Genomic DNA, 20,058 nt, shown 5'->3' with positions numbered 1-20,058 from the left:
CATGATTAGGTATGACCTTGACTTTTCTTTTTTTTTTTTTTCTTTTAGACTTTACCTTTAAATTTTATATCTCATATATATATTAATATCATATTTTATATAGTTGTTGATATTAAGTAGTTACTAATAATTACTAATAGATGCTTAGGTCAAATGTCAAAAAAAAAAAAAAAAATGCTTAGGTCATAGGTTCGATCATCTGCCACGCAAATTCTCCTGGGTCAATCATTTTACCTCCGAAGATGAGCGGAGATTAATCAGATTTGTGGAACGTTAAACAAACACAGCCCTAAATACGTCGTGCAAGTATATAAAAAAGAAAATTACTAATAGATGATAGTAAACGTAATTATTGTCAATTGATAATGTTAGTTGTTTGTAAAATTTTAATAAAAATTATAATTAAATAGAGTATAAATAATATAATACATTATTTTTTAAGATGAATATATTGTTTTTTTATTTTAATGTATTATATCAATAAAAGTATTAATTAAATCTTTATAATAATATTTATTAATTATTTATTAATTTTAAATAAGCATAATAATAAAATGATCACATAAAATATTAATTCGAAAAAGTAATTTTCATGGTATTTATCTTTATAAAATTAATATAGTCTAAATATAATTTAAATACAAATCAATAAACTGTTGATAAGAAAAGGTTTCAAAATGTAATTACTTTTTATATTATTAAATGCAGATGAGCTAAATGTCATAAAACTACTTTAAGGAGTTTCCTTGTAAATTAAATGAATTAATTGAACCGAACATCATAAAAAAAAACTCTAAGGAGTTCCATTATAAAATTAAAATATTTTTGCTATTTCTTCTTTATTTATTTTTTTATGTAAATTTGGTTCGATAATGAAGCAGTTTTTAATTTTTATAATATTAATCTTTTTACAACATATTATGTATAGTTGAGTCATTTTTTATTCAAGTTGTATATATAAAAATATGTCATTATGATTAAATACATTTATCATTATGGATTATTATAAATTCACTACCATTAAAATCTAATTTTTTGTATATATCTTAAATTCAATAAATATTCATTCATGTGAAAATTAAAGGATTAAAAAAAAAAAAGAAAGAAATAACCTCTGCCAATAATGTAAAAATTTGTCTATTGGCAGAGGAAAACCTTCCAATTTGTTAATGCACTTGAAAGACACAATTATTGGGCTTTAGGGCATTTGGGTAAGAAATTTAGTGACCTCAATTTTCATATTTTTGGTAGTCACCCTCAAATCTCAACTACCATCCAAAATTTTATAAAAAAATATGTAAAAATTTTCAATCACAACTTACCCAACCACATTTACTTGCTATCTTCTCCTTATCTACTTAGTTTATATATACATGTCAAGGACCACCTTATATTTTTGACACAAAACCAAGAAAAGCAATGGACTGGTTCACTTGGTTATCAAGAAGCAATCTTGACCCTTCTCTAATCTATGAATATGGCCTTGCATTTTCAAGAAATGAGCTCCAAGAAGAAGATTTAACCTACTTCAACCATGAATTTCTTCAAAGTATGGGTATTTCAATTGCTAAGCATAGATTGGAAATTCTCAAGCTTGCTAAGAAAGATAGAACAAGCACAAATGGCCTTTCTAAGCTCATTTTGGCTATAACTAAAACCAAAAAGAGCCTTAGGAAGTGTATTTGTAATTTTGCTTTCCATGAACAGTCAGTTTTTAAGGCCTTACCGGAGCCGGCCCGATATAGAGAGCAATGGAGAGGAGGATTGACAAGGAATTACAAGAGTGATAAAGATATTCAAGTAGAGAAGCAGCCTCCAGTTATTAAAATAAGGAGACAGGCAAAATCAGGACCACTGGATGGGAGAGTGCCTAAGAATTTGATGCTAAATCATAGAAGCTTGAAGCTATCTGGGCCATTGGATGGGAGAGTGCCTGAGAATTTGATGCTAAATCATAGAAACTTGAAGCTATCTGGGCCATTGGATGGGAGACTGCCTGAGAATTTGATGCCTGAGAATTTGATGCCTAATAATAGAAACTTGAAGTTATCTGGGCCATTGGATGAGAAAGTTAATGATAGGTTGGTTTTTGCTTATAGGAGTCCAATCCCTAAATTATATGGGAATTCAGAAGGAAGAGTGCATCAGAGATTCATGGCTGGTGGTAAAAGCCCAAGAACACCTGAACCATTGGATGGTGGCAAGGACAGAATGGTAAATGATGATTTTGATGATCAATCACTATGGACTACACTTTTTCAGGGCATGAAACCCAATTGATCAGGTCCATTAATTCTCTTCAATTTCTTTTTCTTTTTTTCTCGCTACTTTTACTTTTTTTATGGAGAGGTTTCATTTGCTCTTCAGAGAAGAGCAACTCTGTACGTCTTATTTTACTGTTGACATGATTTGAGTGTTTCTATATTATGAATCTTTCTTTATTCAAGACTCTGAATTCTGATGTTGTTGACAAGCCTGCAAACAAGATTCAATAATGTAATAATTCAATGAAGCACCAACAAATTGTAAATGCATTTAAATTTTTTTTGTAGTAAATAGCAGTTCAAGCAGGCAGATACACTTTCATGGTTATTGATACTCACTGCAACTGCTAACTAAATCCAGTATTAAAAGAACCTCATATCAGTTCGTTGGTTTCTGTTTTTCTAGCTGCTACTGAATAAATATTTGTAACAACTGTTATGAATGTTGAATTTTCATCTATAGCAACTGTTATGAAGGAAGTTTGTTCTGCTGAAAAATACACCAACTACTGCTCTAACAACTGTTATTCTGAATCACCTTCCCACCCCTGCAATTAAGAGAGACAGTCAATATAACTAAAGCAACTACCCTCGTTCAATGTAACTGAACACGAGAACTCAAAAAACTTTTTCTGTTTTTTTTTTTTTTTTTTTACTTTTTTTTTTTCTTTAATCCCTGCAGAGTCAAATTTCGTAGGTTGCAATAAAGAAAAATAATAACTTACCTAATACATGCATGCTTCATTACACGGCCAACTCCAAACCCCACAACTGATATTATACTACTAGTCAACAACTTCAACTAACAGGAGGAAGAAAATGAGAATCATTTTCGATTTTTCAACAGGAATTATAGGTACGTACACCTTGCATGTTGTCTTGGTAAAATCTACCATGAACCCCTTTAACTGATCTCCAGTTAACAACATTTACTAATAATAACAAAGAACTATTCTCTTCAAGCCAAAAGAGTTGCTCCAGTTAGAATGTCCTATATAATGTCAGAAAACAATGGCAATGCAGTAAATATTCAGATATGGAGTTGAAAGATATATGCACTTAGAAGATGACTGATGAGGATTTATCTACCATCCTACATGCTAAATAATGGTATTTTACCACAGTCGTCATGACTAACTGATGAAAGTAGTAATTTCCCAAACCATAGTTATCGAGACAAATTTATAAGAATGGTAATTTCCTGATTAATCTAGTTTTATTTATGCTTCATTGAAGTATTTTCTTCATAAACATTAAACATATATAGGTAGAACAATAGAATCTGAAGGAATGATGTATGATTTGTATTGATCATAAGGCCATGATGTTTTCCGTGCTTATCAGTTGCAGATCAGTGTTATGTCCATTTCATGCACTGTTAAAAAAATTTAGCTGTTAGAACTGTACATACTGTTTCAGAAAAACTCTTGTTATTCTAATATATTTGAATTTCTTTGGCAGAAAAATCCAAAATGCTAGTTCTTATGACACATTTCAAGCAATAGTCTGCTTTTGAATGCCATCTATTTGGATTAGTAATAATTTAAAAAAAAAAAAAAAGAAAAGAATTTTAGCATCTAATGCGCATAAGATATGTTAGATGCAACTTGAATTGATAGATGGTCACTCAAACATATGCTTCATTGATAAAATTTCCTATAAACATAAACTAAATAGAGCAGTATACTAACATGCGCTTCATTAGAATGGTCTCCTAAAATGACCTCAAACTTCCATGCATCACTTCAATAATCTTAATGAGTTGAAGTTTGAGGTAGCCTGAAGGAACCACCAGAATAAAGCATCTGATAAACAGGCCATATTCTCATAGTTAGAATAAGGCTCAAGATGGAACCCACACCACAGACACCAGCAAGAACCAGGAATGTGAGCTTGAAGCAATTCGGACCAATGCAAGACATGCTTGAGCTAAGCAATGCATCCAGAGCATGCTGTTTTGCTGCCTCAGTATCGTATATATATCCTGCAAGGAGACCTGAGAAAAGGAATGCTCCAAGAGGATTTCCTAGTGACATGAAGTTGTAAAATATACCGAAATGTTTCAAGCCAAAAAGTTCAGAGACTGTGGGAATCATTATAGAGAACTGAACCCCATAGCAAATCCCAAGCAATGCAGTTGCAGCATAAAGGGTACCATCAATGGCAGAAGCAAACAACAGGTACGTTATGATCATTATTACTTGAGTGCATGTCATCCATATTGTACGAGGGATTGTTTTAGACCTACAACAAATAAAATTTCCACATACAATTATATTGAGGTCAATGTAATACAACAGGAAAAAGAATCAATTGATACCATCTGGGCAGATATAGTCAAACAATTATGATGCACAGATATGGAACTTTAGCAGTTCAAAGCAGATGATAAATAATGCCCATATTTGATGACAGATTACAGGAAATGTGCAGAGCTTATTTTACAGAGTCCATTTTCTTCTCTCCCATGACATCACTTGAACCTAAGCCCTAAAAACAATCAGGGGTGCAAAGCCATATGCCCTAAAAACATTTGGCCCAAAATGAAATAAAAACAGCAATAATTTATTTCTCAAAGGAAGTTCATAATGTTCAATTAAATGGATGGGAAGACAGTTCACTCCTGATCTTGTCACAGAATACCCATCATAAGTTAAGTAGACAATCAAAAGATCATTCTGACATCCACTCCAAGTTTATGAGTGCCTAATGAGAAAAGGAGACAGCTTATCAAAAACCAGTTATGACCTAATAATTGTACAGTTAACTGCATCATCAGTGCATTTTTCAGTACTTTTCTTAGACAGTTCACTGGCTGGAACTTAACACACTTTGGAAAATTTTTCATATTGACTATTTAAAATGACAGGCATAGAAAACTAGTTAGGCATTGAACATTTGAATTCAATTGCCAAAGTGGTTAGCTCGAATGGAGATACTAAACTAACCTGACAAAGTGTTCAGAAACAGTACCACCACCAAGCCGTCCAACAAAATTGCAAAAGCTGAAGAGAGTCAACAAGATCGTAGTATTATGCACACCTTGTGCAATTCCTATCTGGGCCAGATTATTCAGAACAGTTACCCCAGAACCAACCCCAACAAAGTAAACGAAAAAAAGAAGCCAGAAATCAGCTTTGATTACAGCTTCACTAAATTTGAAATCCTCCCCTCTTTTGGGCCTCCTTTTCTTCTTCACTGCCCCCTCACCCTCAGCTAGAAGCATGGCCACCTCAGATGTCTCATCACTTTCATGAAAGCTGCCGAGTGTCACTGCTGATGAAGTTGAATTGAGCAACGGTTCAGTTTTGTCTGCACTGCCAACTTCCTGTGTTAGACTGTCTGAAGACCCAACTGATCCATTAAGTATCCCCAATTTGCAGGTCCTATTGCGATAAAATGTCATCTTTATGGGTATTGCAAGTGGAGCCATGAGAAGGATAACTATTACTACTAGAGAACTGTAAGATAAAGGATCACTCAAATGAAACATGTGATCCAATATTGTGGTAATTAGGATATATACGCCCAGAATAACAAGAGCTGCTTGGGCAAAAAGAAAATGGGCATGTTCTGAAGAGTCTTCACCAGAAGCTGGAGTGCAAGGCCTCACAAAATACATCACTAACAAACACAGAACAGGAATTCCAAGTGCAAGGAACATCAGAAGCTTAGAGGAGGAATTGTGAAGCAGCATACTGTAAACTGCAGTAAACACTGCAGCGCTGATCCCTCCATAACCTTTAAGAATACCAGCAACTGTACCTCGACTAAGTGGAAAGTTTCTCATGTTGATCACAAGTACGGCAGTGCTCAACCAAGCACTACTATTAGTGGCAACACAAAGTGCAAGCCATAGCTGCAGCACCATAGAATATAAAAATGAGTTCATTTTGGTAGAAAATTTTCAAGGCAAGCACCATTATACATGCCATCAGCCAAATAAAGGTGTTAGCAAAGAGTATATCAAATCGATTACAAGGTAAACCATATGAACCATAAACCAAACAACTTAGAATTCTTTAAGGTACATAGAAGGTACTAGCCGAGATACACCTAGAGAGAAACTTGAGCATTCTTTAACAGGTATTAATTCCCATGATAGAATTCATTAGTAGCAACATGGAAACTAGTTTTACTCAACAACAACTTTGAGCAAGACAAAATTATCTCTCATTGTTTTCCCATTCATGATTGCTGGAAGCTGATATTTTTATTTTGCTTGACCATCAACTTCCATGGCAGAATGTGCAAAGTCTCATCATGATTAAGCTAAAGCATTAATCAACTTAAAGAAGGACTAAATATAGCAACTGAAAGCACACATTAACATTTTTCTAACATGATGCATTCAGGAGTAAACGCGCTTCTAGAATTTCAGATATAATTGACAAATTTTAACGATTGCTTATTTATCCTGCTCTTATATATGAACTCTTTTGCAACTTGGTCGTTTTTGTTTTTTTTTTTTTTCAGGCCCTCTACATTTCCCAAGCTATTGATAGTAAAGCATTGCACTTTCAAGCACCCATCAAGGATGTGCACATCAATTGGAAATTTGCCAATTTATATGAATCGAATATCATCAAGAATTGTACTATAAGCTGCAATTTTGGATATATAAATGAGCTATCTTTCTTCCCTTTTTGCTTTTTTTTTTTTTTTTTTTTTTTTTTTGGGGGGGGGGGGGGGGGGGGAGTGGGGTTTTGGAAACAATAGATGAGCGTCATTTTTCTATAAATATCTTTTGCTGACATAGAGGCATAGACCTTCCAAGATTTAAAGAAACTAAAGATTAGAAATCTATCTCTGCAAAAACCACGGGCATCGCTTCAAAACAAAACAATCAGATTCTAAGGAATAGAATCATAAATCACAAATATCTTTTGAATCTAAAAGCATTATTGAATAACGAAAATCCATTACTGCTTGATCTTAAAATGAATAGAGTCCCCATGAATTTAAAAAATAAAATAATATACTCAAATATCACCCTATCCCTTCGTCAAAATAATAATCAAGAAAGTAGAATTTCTCCACTACCCATTAAACTAAAATATCCATTGAAGCATAACATTAAACGGGTGTGCAATAAATAAATAAATAAAAGTAAAAAAGCAAAGAGCTTTAACCACTGTGGTTATGAACTCACCAACCAGTAAGGAATAGACTGAACAGTACGGCTAAGAGCAAGCCAAAGAACACCATAACCAAAGAAACACGCAAAAGCACCAATCAAAAGAATGGCCCAAGGAGGGAACTTGTTGCAGGCAAAACCAGGAAGGAGTCCAACATTCTCACCAATATCATTAGCAACACCAAGCATGGTAAGCTGGTGCTGGTTAAAACCAAGCACAGATTTCAATGAATGAGAATAGAGAGGGAAATTGTAGGCATTCCCAGATGCAATTTGGACCCAGACTGCTGCTCCAAGTCCTACCCATGGTGGCCTGGTCCCTGCTTTGAGGGTCACCATTGAGTATGCTAATTAGAAGGTAATGGGTTAATACTCTCTGTTTCCTTTGGTGCTATATCAGCTCTGGATAAATAAGCGACAAAGAGAGAAGTTGAAGAAAGAAAGAGGAAAGTGGAGAGGAAAATTGGAACTTGTCCGAGAATGAAAAAATGTGATGACTTGGCGTTTGGACATGCCGCAAGCGGCAGTTTTGTTTCCTCCATAACAAGAATGTTCTTACAACCTAGTTATTATTTAATAAAACCTGTTTTATTTTTAATTCTCAAAAAAAAAAAAAATGAAACATGTTTTTCAATCACAAGCTTGACTGTTGCACTTTTTTTTTGAAAAAATAAGCTGTTTCACTCCAAAAAAATTAATTGGAAGTAAAACTTTTACCATAATTTAGTGTTTTATTTTTATAAATTTAGCCTCTCAAAGTTAAAATGTACTATTAATTTCGCATTTATGAAAATGATGATTATTTTATTTATTTATTTATTTGTGCTTCTTGTGAATAAAAAATTTAACATTTTAAGTAAGATGAATAATATTGTAAAATAAATAAGTGGAGTAATTTATTTTCTCCTGCCAATCCAATTATTAATGTTTTGAACTTCCTATCAAAATCTTTATTCTCTATTAAATACTTTTCTGTTTTTAAATATTTATCGCATTTAATACAGTATTATATTTTTAAAATAATTATTATATTTATAAATTTGATAAATAATAAATTATTATTCCTTTTTATCTCTTATATATTGATTATTAATAATTATTTTAATTTTTAATAATTTATTAAAATTTAAATAAATTAAAATCAGAGAATCGGGGAGTAGTCGGTGCCCTTTGCAAAAATCTACGATGTACCAGAGCATGTTTTGATTAGATGTCTTGGTCCGCATGATTTGTGGGTCTACCTTTAGATACATAGTATTAGTCTGATGGGTCCAGATGAAACTACAACTAGGGGCCATGTGTACTCAAAGCAGGCAACTTAATTGTTTGTTGATTTGCTTTGATTCCACGTTACTTCAAAAGGATTTTAAAGTATTTATTTATTTATTTATTTATTCTTTTACTTAATTTCCGAAATTTCTTGTGTGGACCGTCCAACCAACTTCCTATACTACATGCATGATATTGTGGCAAGCAATTAGGACTATCTCTTGTAAATTTGTCACTTTCGAAATTGTGATCAAGGAAAGGATCATTCAGTTATAGCAAATTGCCATATGCTTTTTTTTTTTTTTTCTAATTTGTTGGAGATTTTTATATGCTTTTTCCTTAACTCATTAAATTGGACTAATTAGACTACCACTTAATTAACAATTGCCAATATTATTTGTTTATGGATGAGTTATATATAATTATAGTGGCCTAGGTATAATTTAAAAATAGATGGAACGTATATTATAAAATTTAATTCGAAGGAAATTGTGGAAAAGTGAAAGGTAAAATGGTTAAAAGCTTATTAACACTAAAAAATCCTTATAAATTTACTACTCCATAGTCGAACTAATTAATTTATTAACCTTGGGATTCTAAGTCAATAATGAATTATTACGTTCCAAACGATGCTTTCCAGTACTTTTTTTTTATTTAACTACTAAATTAAAATTGTAATTTCATTGGTTTGTGCTCAAATGTTTACATGCAACGAAGTTTCTAATTTCCTATTCAAATATTCTTTTTGAGTTAAAAAATACCTATCTTTTTTTTTTTTTTGAGAAATAAAAATACCTATATCATAATTAATGACTTTCTTTAAAAAAAAAACTAATATTTGAACTTACTAATTCAATTAGAAATGTTAAAAATTAATATTTTATATTATAATTGACATTAAAAAAAATTAATACTTGGACTTAATATTTAATTGAACTGACAAAATTGGTTGGTCGGTCCCGCTCCCATTCACGTTCAATGGCGTGAGTGATTCACGTTACCATTGGCTTGGCTCAAATGCGTAATGGCCTCTACGGAAGCACACTTATTACATTCCACACGGCCATTAACTGGGGCCTTCAACGCTCTTCCTTCCACCAAAGCCTGCTTTTAATGTATTGGCCTTAGGGATAATGATGTTTCTTTTCTTTTCTTTTCTTTTCTTTTCTAAGAAAAAAAAATATATATATATATAATTGTCTTCAATTTTGAAGACAAAAGGGTATTGAGATATATGATGCTTGTACTTCTTAGAAATTTAAAAATAAAAAAGTAAGAAAAAAAGAGGGTAAAGTGTGGTCTCATAAGCTATTATGGCAGTATGGACAGATATTGTGAAGACCATTTTAAAGCAGAGACATCATTAATACTTGAAAAATCTTGTGTTTGTAGTTTACCATCTTACCATTTCTTTTCATAATTCAAATGTGGTGCTTTTATAATTTCTGAACAGCATCAGAAATAGCCAATTGGAACTATGTTGGGGAATATTGGAGAAAAAAGAAATTTTGGTCTCTTCATCCTCACTTTCAAGTTTCAGCATAAGGAGAAGCTCAAGAAGTGGCAAAAAGAATCAACAATTATATAGGCCACAGGCCCAAAGACTAAAGAACTCCACCAAGGACAATTGCTTGGGATGAGAAGGGAGGTTAAGGCCCTGAATGATATACAAGGCTAGTCCAAGATTCCAGGCCTCGTTTATGAGATGGGCCCGACAGGCAAAAAGGATCCCACAATGTCATTTTTAGGATAGGAGTGCAAGCAATAGCAATCATTTTTTTCTGTTTTTTTTTTAAAAAAAAAATAAATCAATAAACATCATTTTTAAAAGTCTTATATGTTAATGTTAATTTTTATTTAATCCCTATAATTTGGTGAAATTTTTATATATCGAGACTTATATGTTCAAAAATCAATTAAATGATTCCTTTATTTTGTGTTCATTCAACTGAATAGTCGTTTTACTAAAATTTATATTTTGTTGATTTTTTTTTGTGTTAATAAACTAAAAAATTTAAACAAAATACTTTATTAGGTTTTGCCTCGAGTGAGATGTCGTATTATAATATCTTATCTAATGATTTAATCAAGTTAGGTAGCTCTTTTATTGACTTATTAAGTTAGTGAAACTCTATTTTCACTATTCACATTAATGAAAAAAGCAAATAGATTACAACTGATTAGTTAATATTATACAATCTAATTAATTTAAGAACAACATTATATATTCTTTCAGTGACGGAGCCAAGAATTAAAGTTAGGAGTCTAACAAAAATTAAAGAGTTAAGAGGAGCGAAATTAATATATATCTCAAAGATGAACACATGCATATGATTTGTAAAGAATAAAAAGCAGTATGATAGAACAAATCTTACTAATACCTAAACTTTGGCACTTCAAAACTTTTGTGTCCACTTAAAACTGTGAATAATAATAAATAATTGCTTTTCTTTGACAACTACAAAAAAAAAACCCAATTGCTAGCTTGCTACAAAGAAAGACAAAAGACACCTACTTAAGTTGCCAACTCATACAAAAATGCTACAGACAAACAGCTCTTAAGTTTCTTCTACCTCTATCCTTGTCATCTTTGATGAAGAAGAAAAGAACAAACGATGTCAATAAACCCAACATCCCACGTGGCCGGTACATGCACATGGGCCTGTGAAAAAACCCTCTGATCTCAAGCCATACACATGGGCCCACTATCTATTTCTCGAGGAGCCCACATGGTAGGATTACAGATTTACTGAATTCTCCACCGAAAGATTATTTTTCTATGATGATCTGTTCCATTTTCTTTCCAACCAAACACATGACAGGACTTGGGTCAGCTTTCCAAATTTCTGACTCGGCTTTTTTTGTTTTTTATTGTTTTAACTCTTTGATTATAGGGTGGTTTTGATTTGCTTTGTATGGAATTATTAGATCTCTTTTGTAATGAATAAATATATAAGAAAAAAACAAAGTAGAGTTTAGCAACGAGCTCCGAAGCAAGTAAAGATAAAGTTCAACATAAATCTTGTCGGAATGCAAATATTTCATTTCTCTACTTATTTTTTTTTTTTTCAAGTTTTTTATAGAACCTGAATGGGAAATAGCCATCATATGTAAACAGAGAAAACAATCACTTCGCAGATTATTTAGCTAAAAATTACTTTATATCTTAAATATTTAGTCCCTATAGTCTCCAATAATACAATTCCTTTAAGCAAACGAGGCAAAGAAATAAAAGAAGTAAAAGAAAGAGAAGTATGATGAAGTCTGTGATGAGTGGCCAAAAAATATGCAGCTTGATTTCCTTCACGATATATGTGATGAATGGAAGAGGAGTGAAGATACAATAAATCAGTAACACGCAGTAAAACCGAAGGACCTGCTCTAATCCACTGTGCCCGATTAACATGAGCAACTAGTTCCATACAATCCATTTCCACCTAGAGGGGATAAAAACCTTTATCAATACTCCAAAAAAGCCCCCAAATCAAAGCCTCAAGCTCTGCATCATAAGCTGTCCCGACATCAATCGGAAAACAAGCGGCAGCAATAAAATTATGATGGCTGTTTCGGAGGATAGCACCCCCGTATATATATGTCATTTGCGCTGATCTGATCTGTGTCTTTTGTTGCTATACATGAGTAGAAAAATATCTGAACTGAAAGCATTTGCTTAAACTGTAATGTGTCCCCATGCAAGCAATAAATAAGCAGATAAAGGATCGAACTTTATCTGTTCAAACAGTTCTCATTGCTAAAGATGCCATGCCTAAATTTATCATTTTATGGTTCATGTTTCAGGTGTAAATGGCCTACACATGGGTGTCTAAAGAACGTGTTATAACCTATATTTAACTATTAACTTATTTATACTTTTCTGGTATTTTTTATTTTTTATTTTAAACATCTATTGTTCAAAGTCCACTTATCCTACTAATTTAGATTCACGTCGAACAGATTCACAAAAGGGCAAAATACTTTCTCTTTCGAGTGTTTAAAGGATTCTATATCAAGGATTTAAACTCAAAACCTTTGTTTAAAGGAGAAAAAATCCATGTCATCCTATCTTACATCTCGGGATTTCTCTCTTTTTTCTTTGTAATTAGTGATGAATAGCTTACTAAAATATAAAATTAACACATCTCTTATGTAAGTCTCTATCTCACTCTTATGTTCTTATCCTCAACCTTGATTTGGAACATATCTTCAAGTATGTATATTCTTTCAATACATATCTTCAAGTCTAGATTTTTTTTTTTTTTCTTTGCCTTAAAATAGAGCAAATTTTGTTCTATAGTTTTTATATATTTCATATAAATATTATATTGTTAAAGTATATACATCCAAAAAGAAATCCCCTTTATATTTATCTCACACAAAACAAATTATAACAATTTTTAAAAAAAAAAAATTCAAATACTATTTTTTTTCCAAAAATTACTTTCAACAATTATAAAACCTAGAAATGAAGAAGATAAGGGTGAGAATGAGTACTTGTACATCATTTTCCATAATTTTCTTTAGACCCAAGTTAATAATTTTAAATTCCATCGAAATTTATTTATTTATTTGACCTTAATTCCTTGAACGTAGTTCCTAAGAAGTCCACAGTCTTTCATTTTCATCCAATAAGATCACTACAATAACATATTTCTCTCTTTCAGATTCGATTAGGATTAAAATTTAAAACCTCATCTACAGATATTTCTTAAATATTTTTTTTGTTCACCATTATTGTTGCTTTACAAACTTAATACTATACTCTTTGCATATTTTAAAAACCAGTGATAAACACAAGAGATTCCATTTTCTTGGTTTGACCTATAGCAAGAAAACAGAGCTCCATGGAGAGTGACCAAAAACCCAAACCCAAATAACCAGCCCACCTAAAATCTTCTTCTTCTTCTTTCTTCTTCTCACTTCACACCTATCCTTTTCAAAAACCTTATCTTCTTTGAAAAGAGAGAGGGGGAGTTGTCTTCGAGGCTGCGTTACAGTTGGTGCATGATGGAATTGAGTGCAGCGTAGGGCCTGATATAAATTTAAAGGGTGCAGAGATAAAAGAATTAAAGATAGAGACTTTTCTTTCTTTTTCTTTTTTTTTTTTTTGGGTTAATATTCGTAATTTTAATTGGTGGAGACATCAATTCCAGAATATCTTTAAGATTAATTCATGTCACAAAAAGTAAGAGTGCTATTAATGCATTAGCCACTTTCTTTTTTGAATTGTACTGTTCAAACATTAATTTCTTATCCTGTGCCAAGCTTTCCCGGAAAATTTTTTTTTCTCCTCTCTATTTTGTCTGAACTGTCCGAAACATGTTCGAGTTTATTTATTTATTGAAAATATATATAAAAAAACCTATACTATGGCAACGGTCAATTATAAATAAACCCCTTTTATTAGCTGTTTGGTATAATTTTTTACATTATCTGAAAATAATTATGTCTCGTGGCCTTAGCAATAATGTAGAAATAACTCTAAAAAATTAGTCCCTGTTTGTTTATGGCTGTGGATAACCTGTCGTTAATGTTGAAGTTTTAACTTGGATAAAGCTGCAGAAAAACAAACGAACAATAAGTTTTTTGTTTACATGAAACAAAGAATAGTTTAAGTCTAATTGCAAAAATCAATTTCATTATACAAACTGACATGCCATGATTCCCTTATTAAGAAAAAAAAAAAAAAAAAGTCATGTCTTAAAAAAACTTTTCTTCACAAGTCAATAGTATTGGATTGAAATTTGTATTATTGTAGTTTAGAAAATAATTTAAAAATAGAAAACTCTTGAAAATTTTTATGTTAAAAAATTAGAATAAAATTAGATTAAGTAAATTCTTCTTTTATTTTAATTTGATTACAAAAAAAAATGATGTGTAATTTGACATATATATTGAGAAAATTTAGTTTTGCAATAATTGTTATTGCCAATTATGAAACCACCTTATTTATTTTCAACCGTTTTCAAAATTAAATCGACCAAAATCATATTAATTTAACATCCAGATGTAAAATAACTTACTTAATTTACTAATTTAGTCAATTTGTAATCAATTATTTATTTGATTTTAAAATTTATTCAAATTGCAGAAAACCGGAACGGGAATACCACAACGCCTACCGCGTCAAGGCAGCAAACCATTCCATACTCTGTTTAATACAGAGTTAATTAATAAATATTATGTGAGAATTTTCAAATCTTTAGGTGACATAATTAAATCAGTAGCAGCAAATCATAATTCGATATTTTTAATATGTTTATTGTATTAATTAAATTAATTAAATTTATTTTTCCTCCTATTGTCCTGCTTCATTAATTTCCATTATTAGTCCATGAGTCAATAAATTTTCTCCCAATTCATGATCCAAAAAAGCCAAGGTCGTTCCCAATTTCATCTTCCAACTGGAATAATTTTCTAAAAATACCTGCACAAAGGGAGAAAAAGAAAGAAAAAAAACATAATAATATCATAAATAACAAATAATCCAAATAAATAAATAAATAAGAAAAACAGTACTCACCTCAACGGAACGGATGGAACACGGAAACGGTGAACAAGTACAAGCAGAAAGCACATATACAAATACGATGCCGAAAACCCTGTATGAAGTGAACGGAAAACGTCAAATCAAACGGCGAAGATAACGGAGAAAACACACACACGACTGACTCTGAGAGTCGCGAAAGACGATGGAAAGAAGTCTAAATGGTCCTTCAAGGATGATGAATATCCCATGACCACAGAAGAGTTATGATCAATTTTTAATTGAATAGTTTTAGGTTCAAATTTAATTAGATCTGAGAAACTTAAGTCCTGAAACAGGCCATTGATGGCTCCAACTGTTTTCATATATCGTTATAGGTATGTACACTCAAAAATATTCATATATCAAGGTTCTGATATCGGATCCATTAAAACACGTCCGTCATGATTCCTCACGCGCTGCCACACGCACCTCAGCCATAGCCGGAATCTCAGCCCCTCCAATCTTCATCGTCGCCGGGAATTTATGACAGCTAAACAAAAAGAAGTTCGTTAACCAACATACCCCTAATTATAACAAATCCTCGGCTTTGGACATCACGGAGAGCCGGCTCGGACGAGGCTGGAATGCGCCGCGACGCCGTTGCTGGTGTGAAGAAGGCCGAATCAAAGCCGACAAAGCTCTTTTAACCAAATCACCCTCCACTCCACCAATCCTCACCAACGAGTTCGTCATTGCCGATCTGCGCGCGTTTAAGCGAGTGTTTGAAGAGTAATTAGCACTGCTTGAATTGTTGAAGCCCTTGTGTAGACTGCAGCGGAAGGAGCCAGGGTGCGAAGTAGGCGAGCACATACAAGTTCTCTTTGGAGTACTCGATTTCCTTACCACTTGGTGGCCGCGGGAAGGATTAATAGTAGAGATTGAACGGTTGGGAGAACTCGGACGGTCAAGCGATATACGTACGGAGGGAGCTGAAGGAGTGTTTCCGTACAAGTTAACACGAGTAGGTGATGAAGATCTTTGGTGGTGATGGTGGTTGCCACTAAATAAAGTGGAGGAACGTGAAGCAAAGCTCGAGCTCGAATAGGCGAAAGCTGTTGAAGACGAAGACGAGTGAGGTAGATGAAATCTGCCGGAGGGAGAAAGAGATCGGATAACTGGTCCGCTTGAGGTTCTTCTGGAAGATCCGGTTGCTGTTGCCGCCATTTTTTTCGGCTCTGGGTTTAGGTTTGCAGTAGAGAGAGAAAGGGTGTCAGCAGATTCTATTCTAGAGAGCAAGAAAGAGAGAGGTTTTTTTTTTCTTTTTTTTCCTGTAAGCCGGTTTTGGCTGGTTAATTGGGCAAACCTGTCTTCACTCGAGCCATGTATTTATAGGATTTTGAGTTCAAGTTTTCGCGATATTTTGCAGAGTTACGATATTTGATTTAGAAATTTTCTTTGACGTGTCCCTGAGTTTTATTTATTTGTTTTTTCTTGAGGGATTTTGCAAATTCTTTTCATCACACCCTTCTTTTTTTTTTTTTTTCCCCTTTTAAAAGTATTTTTGTTATTTCAAGTTTTTTTCTTAGTACAATAAAGGCAGCAAAAAGTTGAAATGAAATTAAATAAAATGATTATAAAAATACCAGCTAAATTTAGGATTTACTAAAAATATGACAGCTAATTGAGAAAAAAAAAGCCTAAAAAGGTAACTAAATCGTCTAATTTTTCTTTATTATTATAGAATTATTATGACTTTACCTTACTTGATAAATTAAATTTTTGTGCTATATTTTTGATTCGTCAAATAATATCAATAAAATTTATGACATTGTTGGATATTAAAAAGAAACAATTGGTAATAAAGTTATTGTATTTTTATTATATAGTACACCATGAAAAAAAATATGAAATTGATAAATACCAACCCATATTTTCTATATACGATTACTGAAGCGAACAGGATTATGAAATTCATTTTTAATATTTTATTTTAATATCTAAAATAGAAAAGAAATAAAAATATTTATTTCCCTTTCGGTTTGTCCACGTTCAACCCATGTTGAAATATTCCTAAAACGGGCATATTTTTCCAGTAAGATAACGAATAGAAGACTATAGATACAGGGAATCTAAAAGAACATGTGAAGGCATGAACAGATATAATAATAAAAACTTAGATCATAGAACAGAAAAATAAATAGTTGGAAAACAGAGGGGCATGGATGCAAAAATAAAATATAATATGCAGTGTCGAACACGTATAAAAAACATAACTAAACCACACCCAACCCAACCTAACCAAACGCTCTGGTTCGGTTAGATGTCGATAGGTAGGGTTAAGGAATCCAATCCAATTGGTTGCATCCAACGGTTTCAAAGGAAAGCTATGGGCTGCTTCTCTTTCTTTTCCCCTATCAGTAACGATAAAAAGAAAAGGAAATTCGTTCAGTTTCACTGACACCTTTTCGGAATACTAAAAAGACTATGTGGCCAAATAAAAATAATAATAAATAATAATGACACATTAGCTCTATATTCCACGTATCACTGACACATATCCACTCCATAAATAAATAAATATTTTTATTTAATAAATTGGGCTCTTGGTTTTTTTGGTTAAATTCTATGGGCACCTAGTAGTGGATAGAGTAGGAAGGATGGGTTGAGTAAAATTTTCCAAATTTGTTAGTATTTATGTGTCATCATTTAACAAGTGGGGACTGGAGGGTGGACAGGACCATTGTCTAATCTATTGACAGAAAAACCAATTCTTGATGGATAATCAATAAATAACGTTATTTTCTTGAATTATGGAGGTCAAATAGTAATTAAAATTTTATTTATTGAATTTAATACAATGAAACTGCACCGAAGAAAGCTCTCATAGTTAAGTTTTCTATTTTAACCGGTGAAAATATTAAATCGTATTTTTTATAGTATATGATAATACAGTATTTAAATTAATTTTTAAATATTAAGGTAATATTTTATAAAAATCTAATTATGTACTATTTAGATTTTAACGTTTTATAAAAAATTATTCAAATAGAGTTAATAATTATCAAAATAATTAATTTTGTGACAACTACTACTGTGAATTACAGAATTAATATAGACAACCTCAATTGATTTAAAATTAATTATTACCACGTCGAATTTTTTTACCTTAAATTGAATAAAAATTCTATTAAATGTGTTGATATTTTTCGATATAACGAAAGAATTCAATCTTTTTTTTTTAAAAAAAAGTGTTAATCTTTCAATTTCGAATACTAAGTTTGGGCATTAATTCAAATAAAAACTTTAATTTCAATGCCAAACAACTATATTTGGGATTTTCTTTTATTAGTAAATGGGGATTTTCTTTAATTTGAATATTGGTTAAATTGCATTGTCTTTTCTCTTTATACCATTATTATCTGATCAGAAGAAAAAACTCATATATGTATATCATTTTAACATCAAAAGGCAAGTGGCAATCTAGAAATAGCGCTTGTAATTAGCAAAAATGGGAGCGGTGGACCTTTCAATTTCAATGTTTGAAATTTGAACCGTTCAAGGCGTCATTTTGTAACGAGTGGCAATTAATGAAGGGTTGGACTATATTCCTGATTCCGCAATAGTTTCTCTTGTCACGTGCTATGCTTGTTCACATAGAATAAGGGAAATCAATTCTCTTTCTTGTGATTCATGGAAATTGCAACTGTCAATTTCAAAATATTGGGATTAATTATTATTTATACTTCATACAATTCAATTATTTTTCGGGATTTAAATGTAATTTTGTCTAAAAGACCATAATAATTTTAGAAATGTTGATATATTATATGAATTTCCATTAGGATTGAGAATTTTATTATTAATCCTATGATAATAAAGAGGATTTTTTTTTTAAATTTAACCCTAAACGCTCTAAATAGTTTCTCTAATTTTTTTAGAGACTATCAATGATGTATGAATTTTTATTTTTTTTATTTTGATATAAGAATAAAATAATTTGTAATTAAATATTTGAATTGTTAGAAAAAATATTGTAATTTAAAAACAATTTGATCGGATTATTTTATGAAAAAGGTAAAGGAACTATTTTACTCAAAAATAAACATCCATTCAATTCTTTTCTTTTTCTTTACTTTTTTTTAAAAAAAATTTATAATCTCATATCTTCTTTTAAACAAGTCAAAAAATTTTCTTCTAAGCTTATTCATTTTCAAAACAATATAAAAAAAAAATTAAAAGTAGGTAATAATTTGGAAAAGTAAATAAAGTGAATCAATTTGAACTGCTTTTTTTTATGAGAAATTCCTTCTAAATGCACTTAATTTAGTAAAAATTATGAATTATACCACTTGCAAATTTTTTTCATTCAAATACGGAAATAGAATGAAATTAAAAATAAATATATGAATACTTTATATAAGAAAAAAGATAAAAATATTTATAGTTAACCATATCTAGTCTGGTTGCTCTGTTCATTTTTTTTTTTTTTTTTTAGAGAATAAAAGGTCTTAAATTTGAGGTCTATGTTACTGTTTGATAACATAACTTTTAGAGGTTGAGGGAGCTTATTATAAAATCTTAAACACTCTAATCTTTAATTTTTAATTAAATTTTTTTGACAACTATATCTTTTTTTTTTCTTCCAAAGTCAACTAATTAAACAATTGATATCATTTTTATTATTTTAAATTAAATAGCTAATAAAACAATTATTTTTAATAAACAGTTTTAATTTAAAGTTATTTGCTAACCGTCAATAGCTATTATAATAATTAATATCTATAAAAATAATTAAAATTTATATAGCTCATAATATTATTTTCGTCTGTTCAACCTTTCAACGAAACACGAAAAAAAAAAAAAACAAAAAAAAAAAAAAAAAAAAAAGGGGAAGAAAAGTTTATGATCTATCACTTTCAATT

At 31.2% G+C, this 20,058-nt stretch overlaps 3 protein-coding genes across 5 annotated transcripts; 1 reads left to right on the top strand and 2 right to left on the bottom strand.

Moving 5' to 3' along the window:
* Positions 1-1,365: 1,365 nt before the first annotated feature.
* Positions 1,366-2,446, top strand: LOC105641237 (sterile alpha motif (SAM) domain protein). The gene has a single exon (XM_012225742.4). The coding sequence runs from the start codon at positions 1,420-1,422 to the stop codon at positions 2,278-2,280; it is 861 nt and encodes a 286-aa protein (XP_012081132.1). The 5' UTR covers positions 1,366-1,419; the 3' UTR covers positions 2,281-2,446.
* A 62-nt stretch (positions 2,447-2,508) lies between these two features.
* Positions 2,509-7,950, bottom strand: LOC105641236 (protein NUCLEAR FUSION DEFECTIVE 4). Of its 3 annotated transcripts, XR_016322118.1 has the most exons (5): positions 7,417-7,950; positions 5,213-6,123; positions 3,956-4,508; positions 2,990-3,255; positions 2,509-2,812 (listed from the first exon to the last, which is right to left on the bottom strand). XR_016322118.1 is itself a non-coding variant. In XM_089725003.1 (3 exons), exons 1-3 carry the CDS (start codon positions 7,738-7,740, stop codon positions 4,019-4,021), a joined length of 1,725 nt encoding a protein of 574 aa, XP_089581129.1. In that variant the 5' UTR covers positions 7,741-7,950; the 3' UTR covers positions 3,885-4,018. The 3 variants fall into 3 exon arrangements, 1 of the variants encoding a protein (XP_089581129.1); XR_016322119.1 differs by lacking the exon at positions 2,990-3,255; XM_089725003.1 differs by lacking the exons at positions 2,509-2,812; positions 2,990-3,255 and having other exon boundaries at positions 3,885-4,508.
* A 7,531-nt stretch (positions 7,951-15,481) lies between these two features.
* On the bottom strand, positions 15,482-16,496 carry LOC105641235 (hypothetical protein). The gene has a single exon (XM_012225739.4). The coding sequence runs from the start codon at positions 16,358-16,360 to the stop codon at positions 15,725-15,727; it is 636 nt and encodes a 211-aa protein (XP_012081129.1). The 5' UTR covers positions 16,361-16,496; the 3' UTR covers positions 15,482-15,724.
* Between the last annotated feature and the right edge of the window lie 3,562 nt (positions 16,497-20,058).

This window comes from Jatropha curcas, chromosome 8 (genome assembly GCF_041381405.1).
Source record: "Jatropha curcas cultivar XTBG-Jc1 chromosome 8, XTBG_Jcur_1.0, whole genome shotgun sequence".
NCBI classification, from domain to species: Eukaryota; Viridiplantae; Streptophyta; class Magnoliopsida; order Malpighiales; family Euphorbiaceae; genus Jatropha; species Jatropha curcas.
Note: the sequence above shows the minus strand (reverse complement) of the source record. Positions and strands in the feature narration are given on the sequence as shown.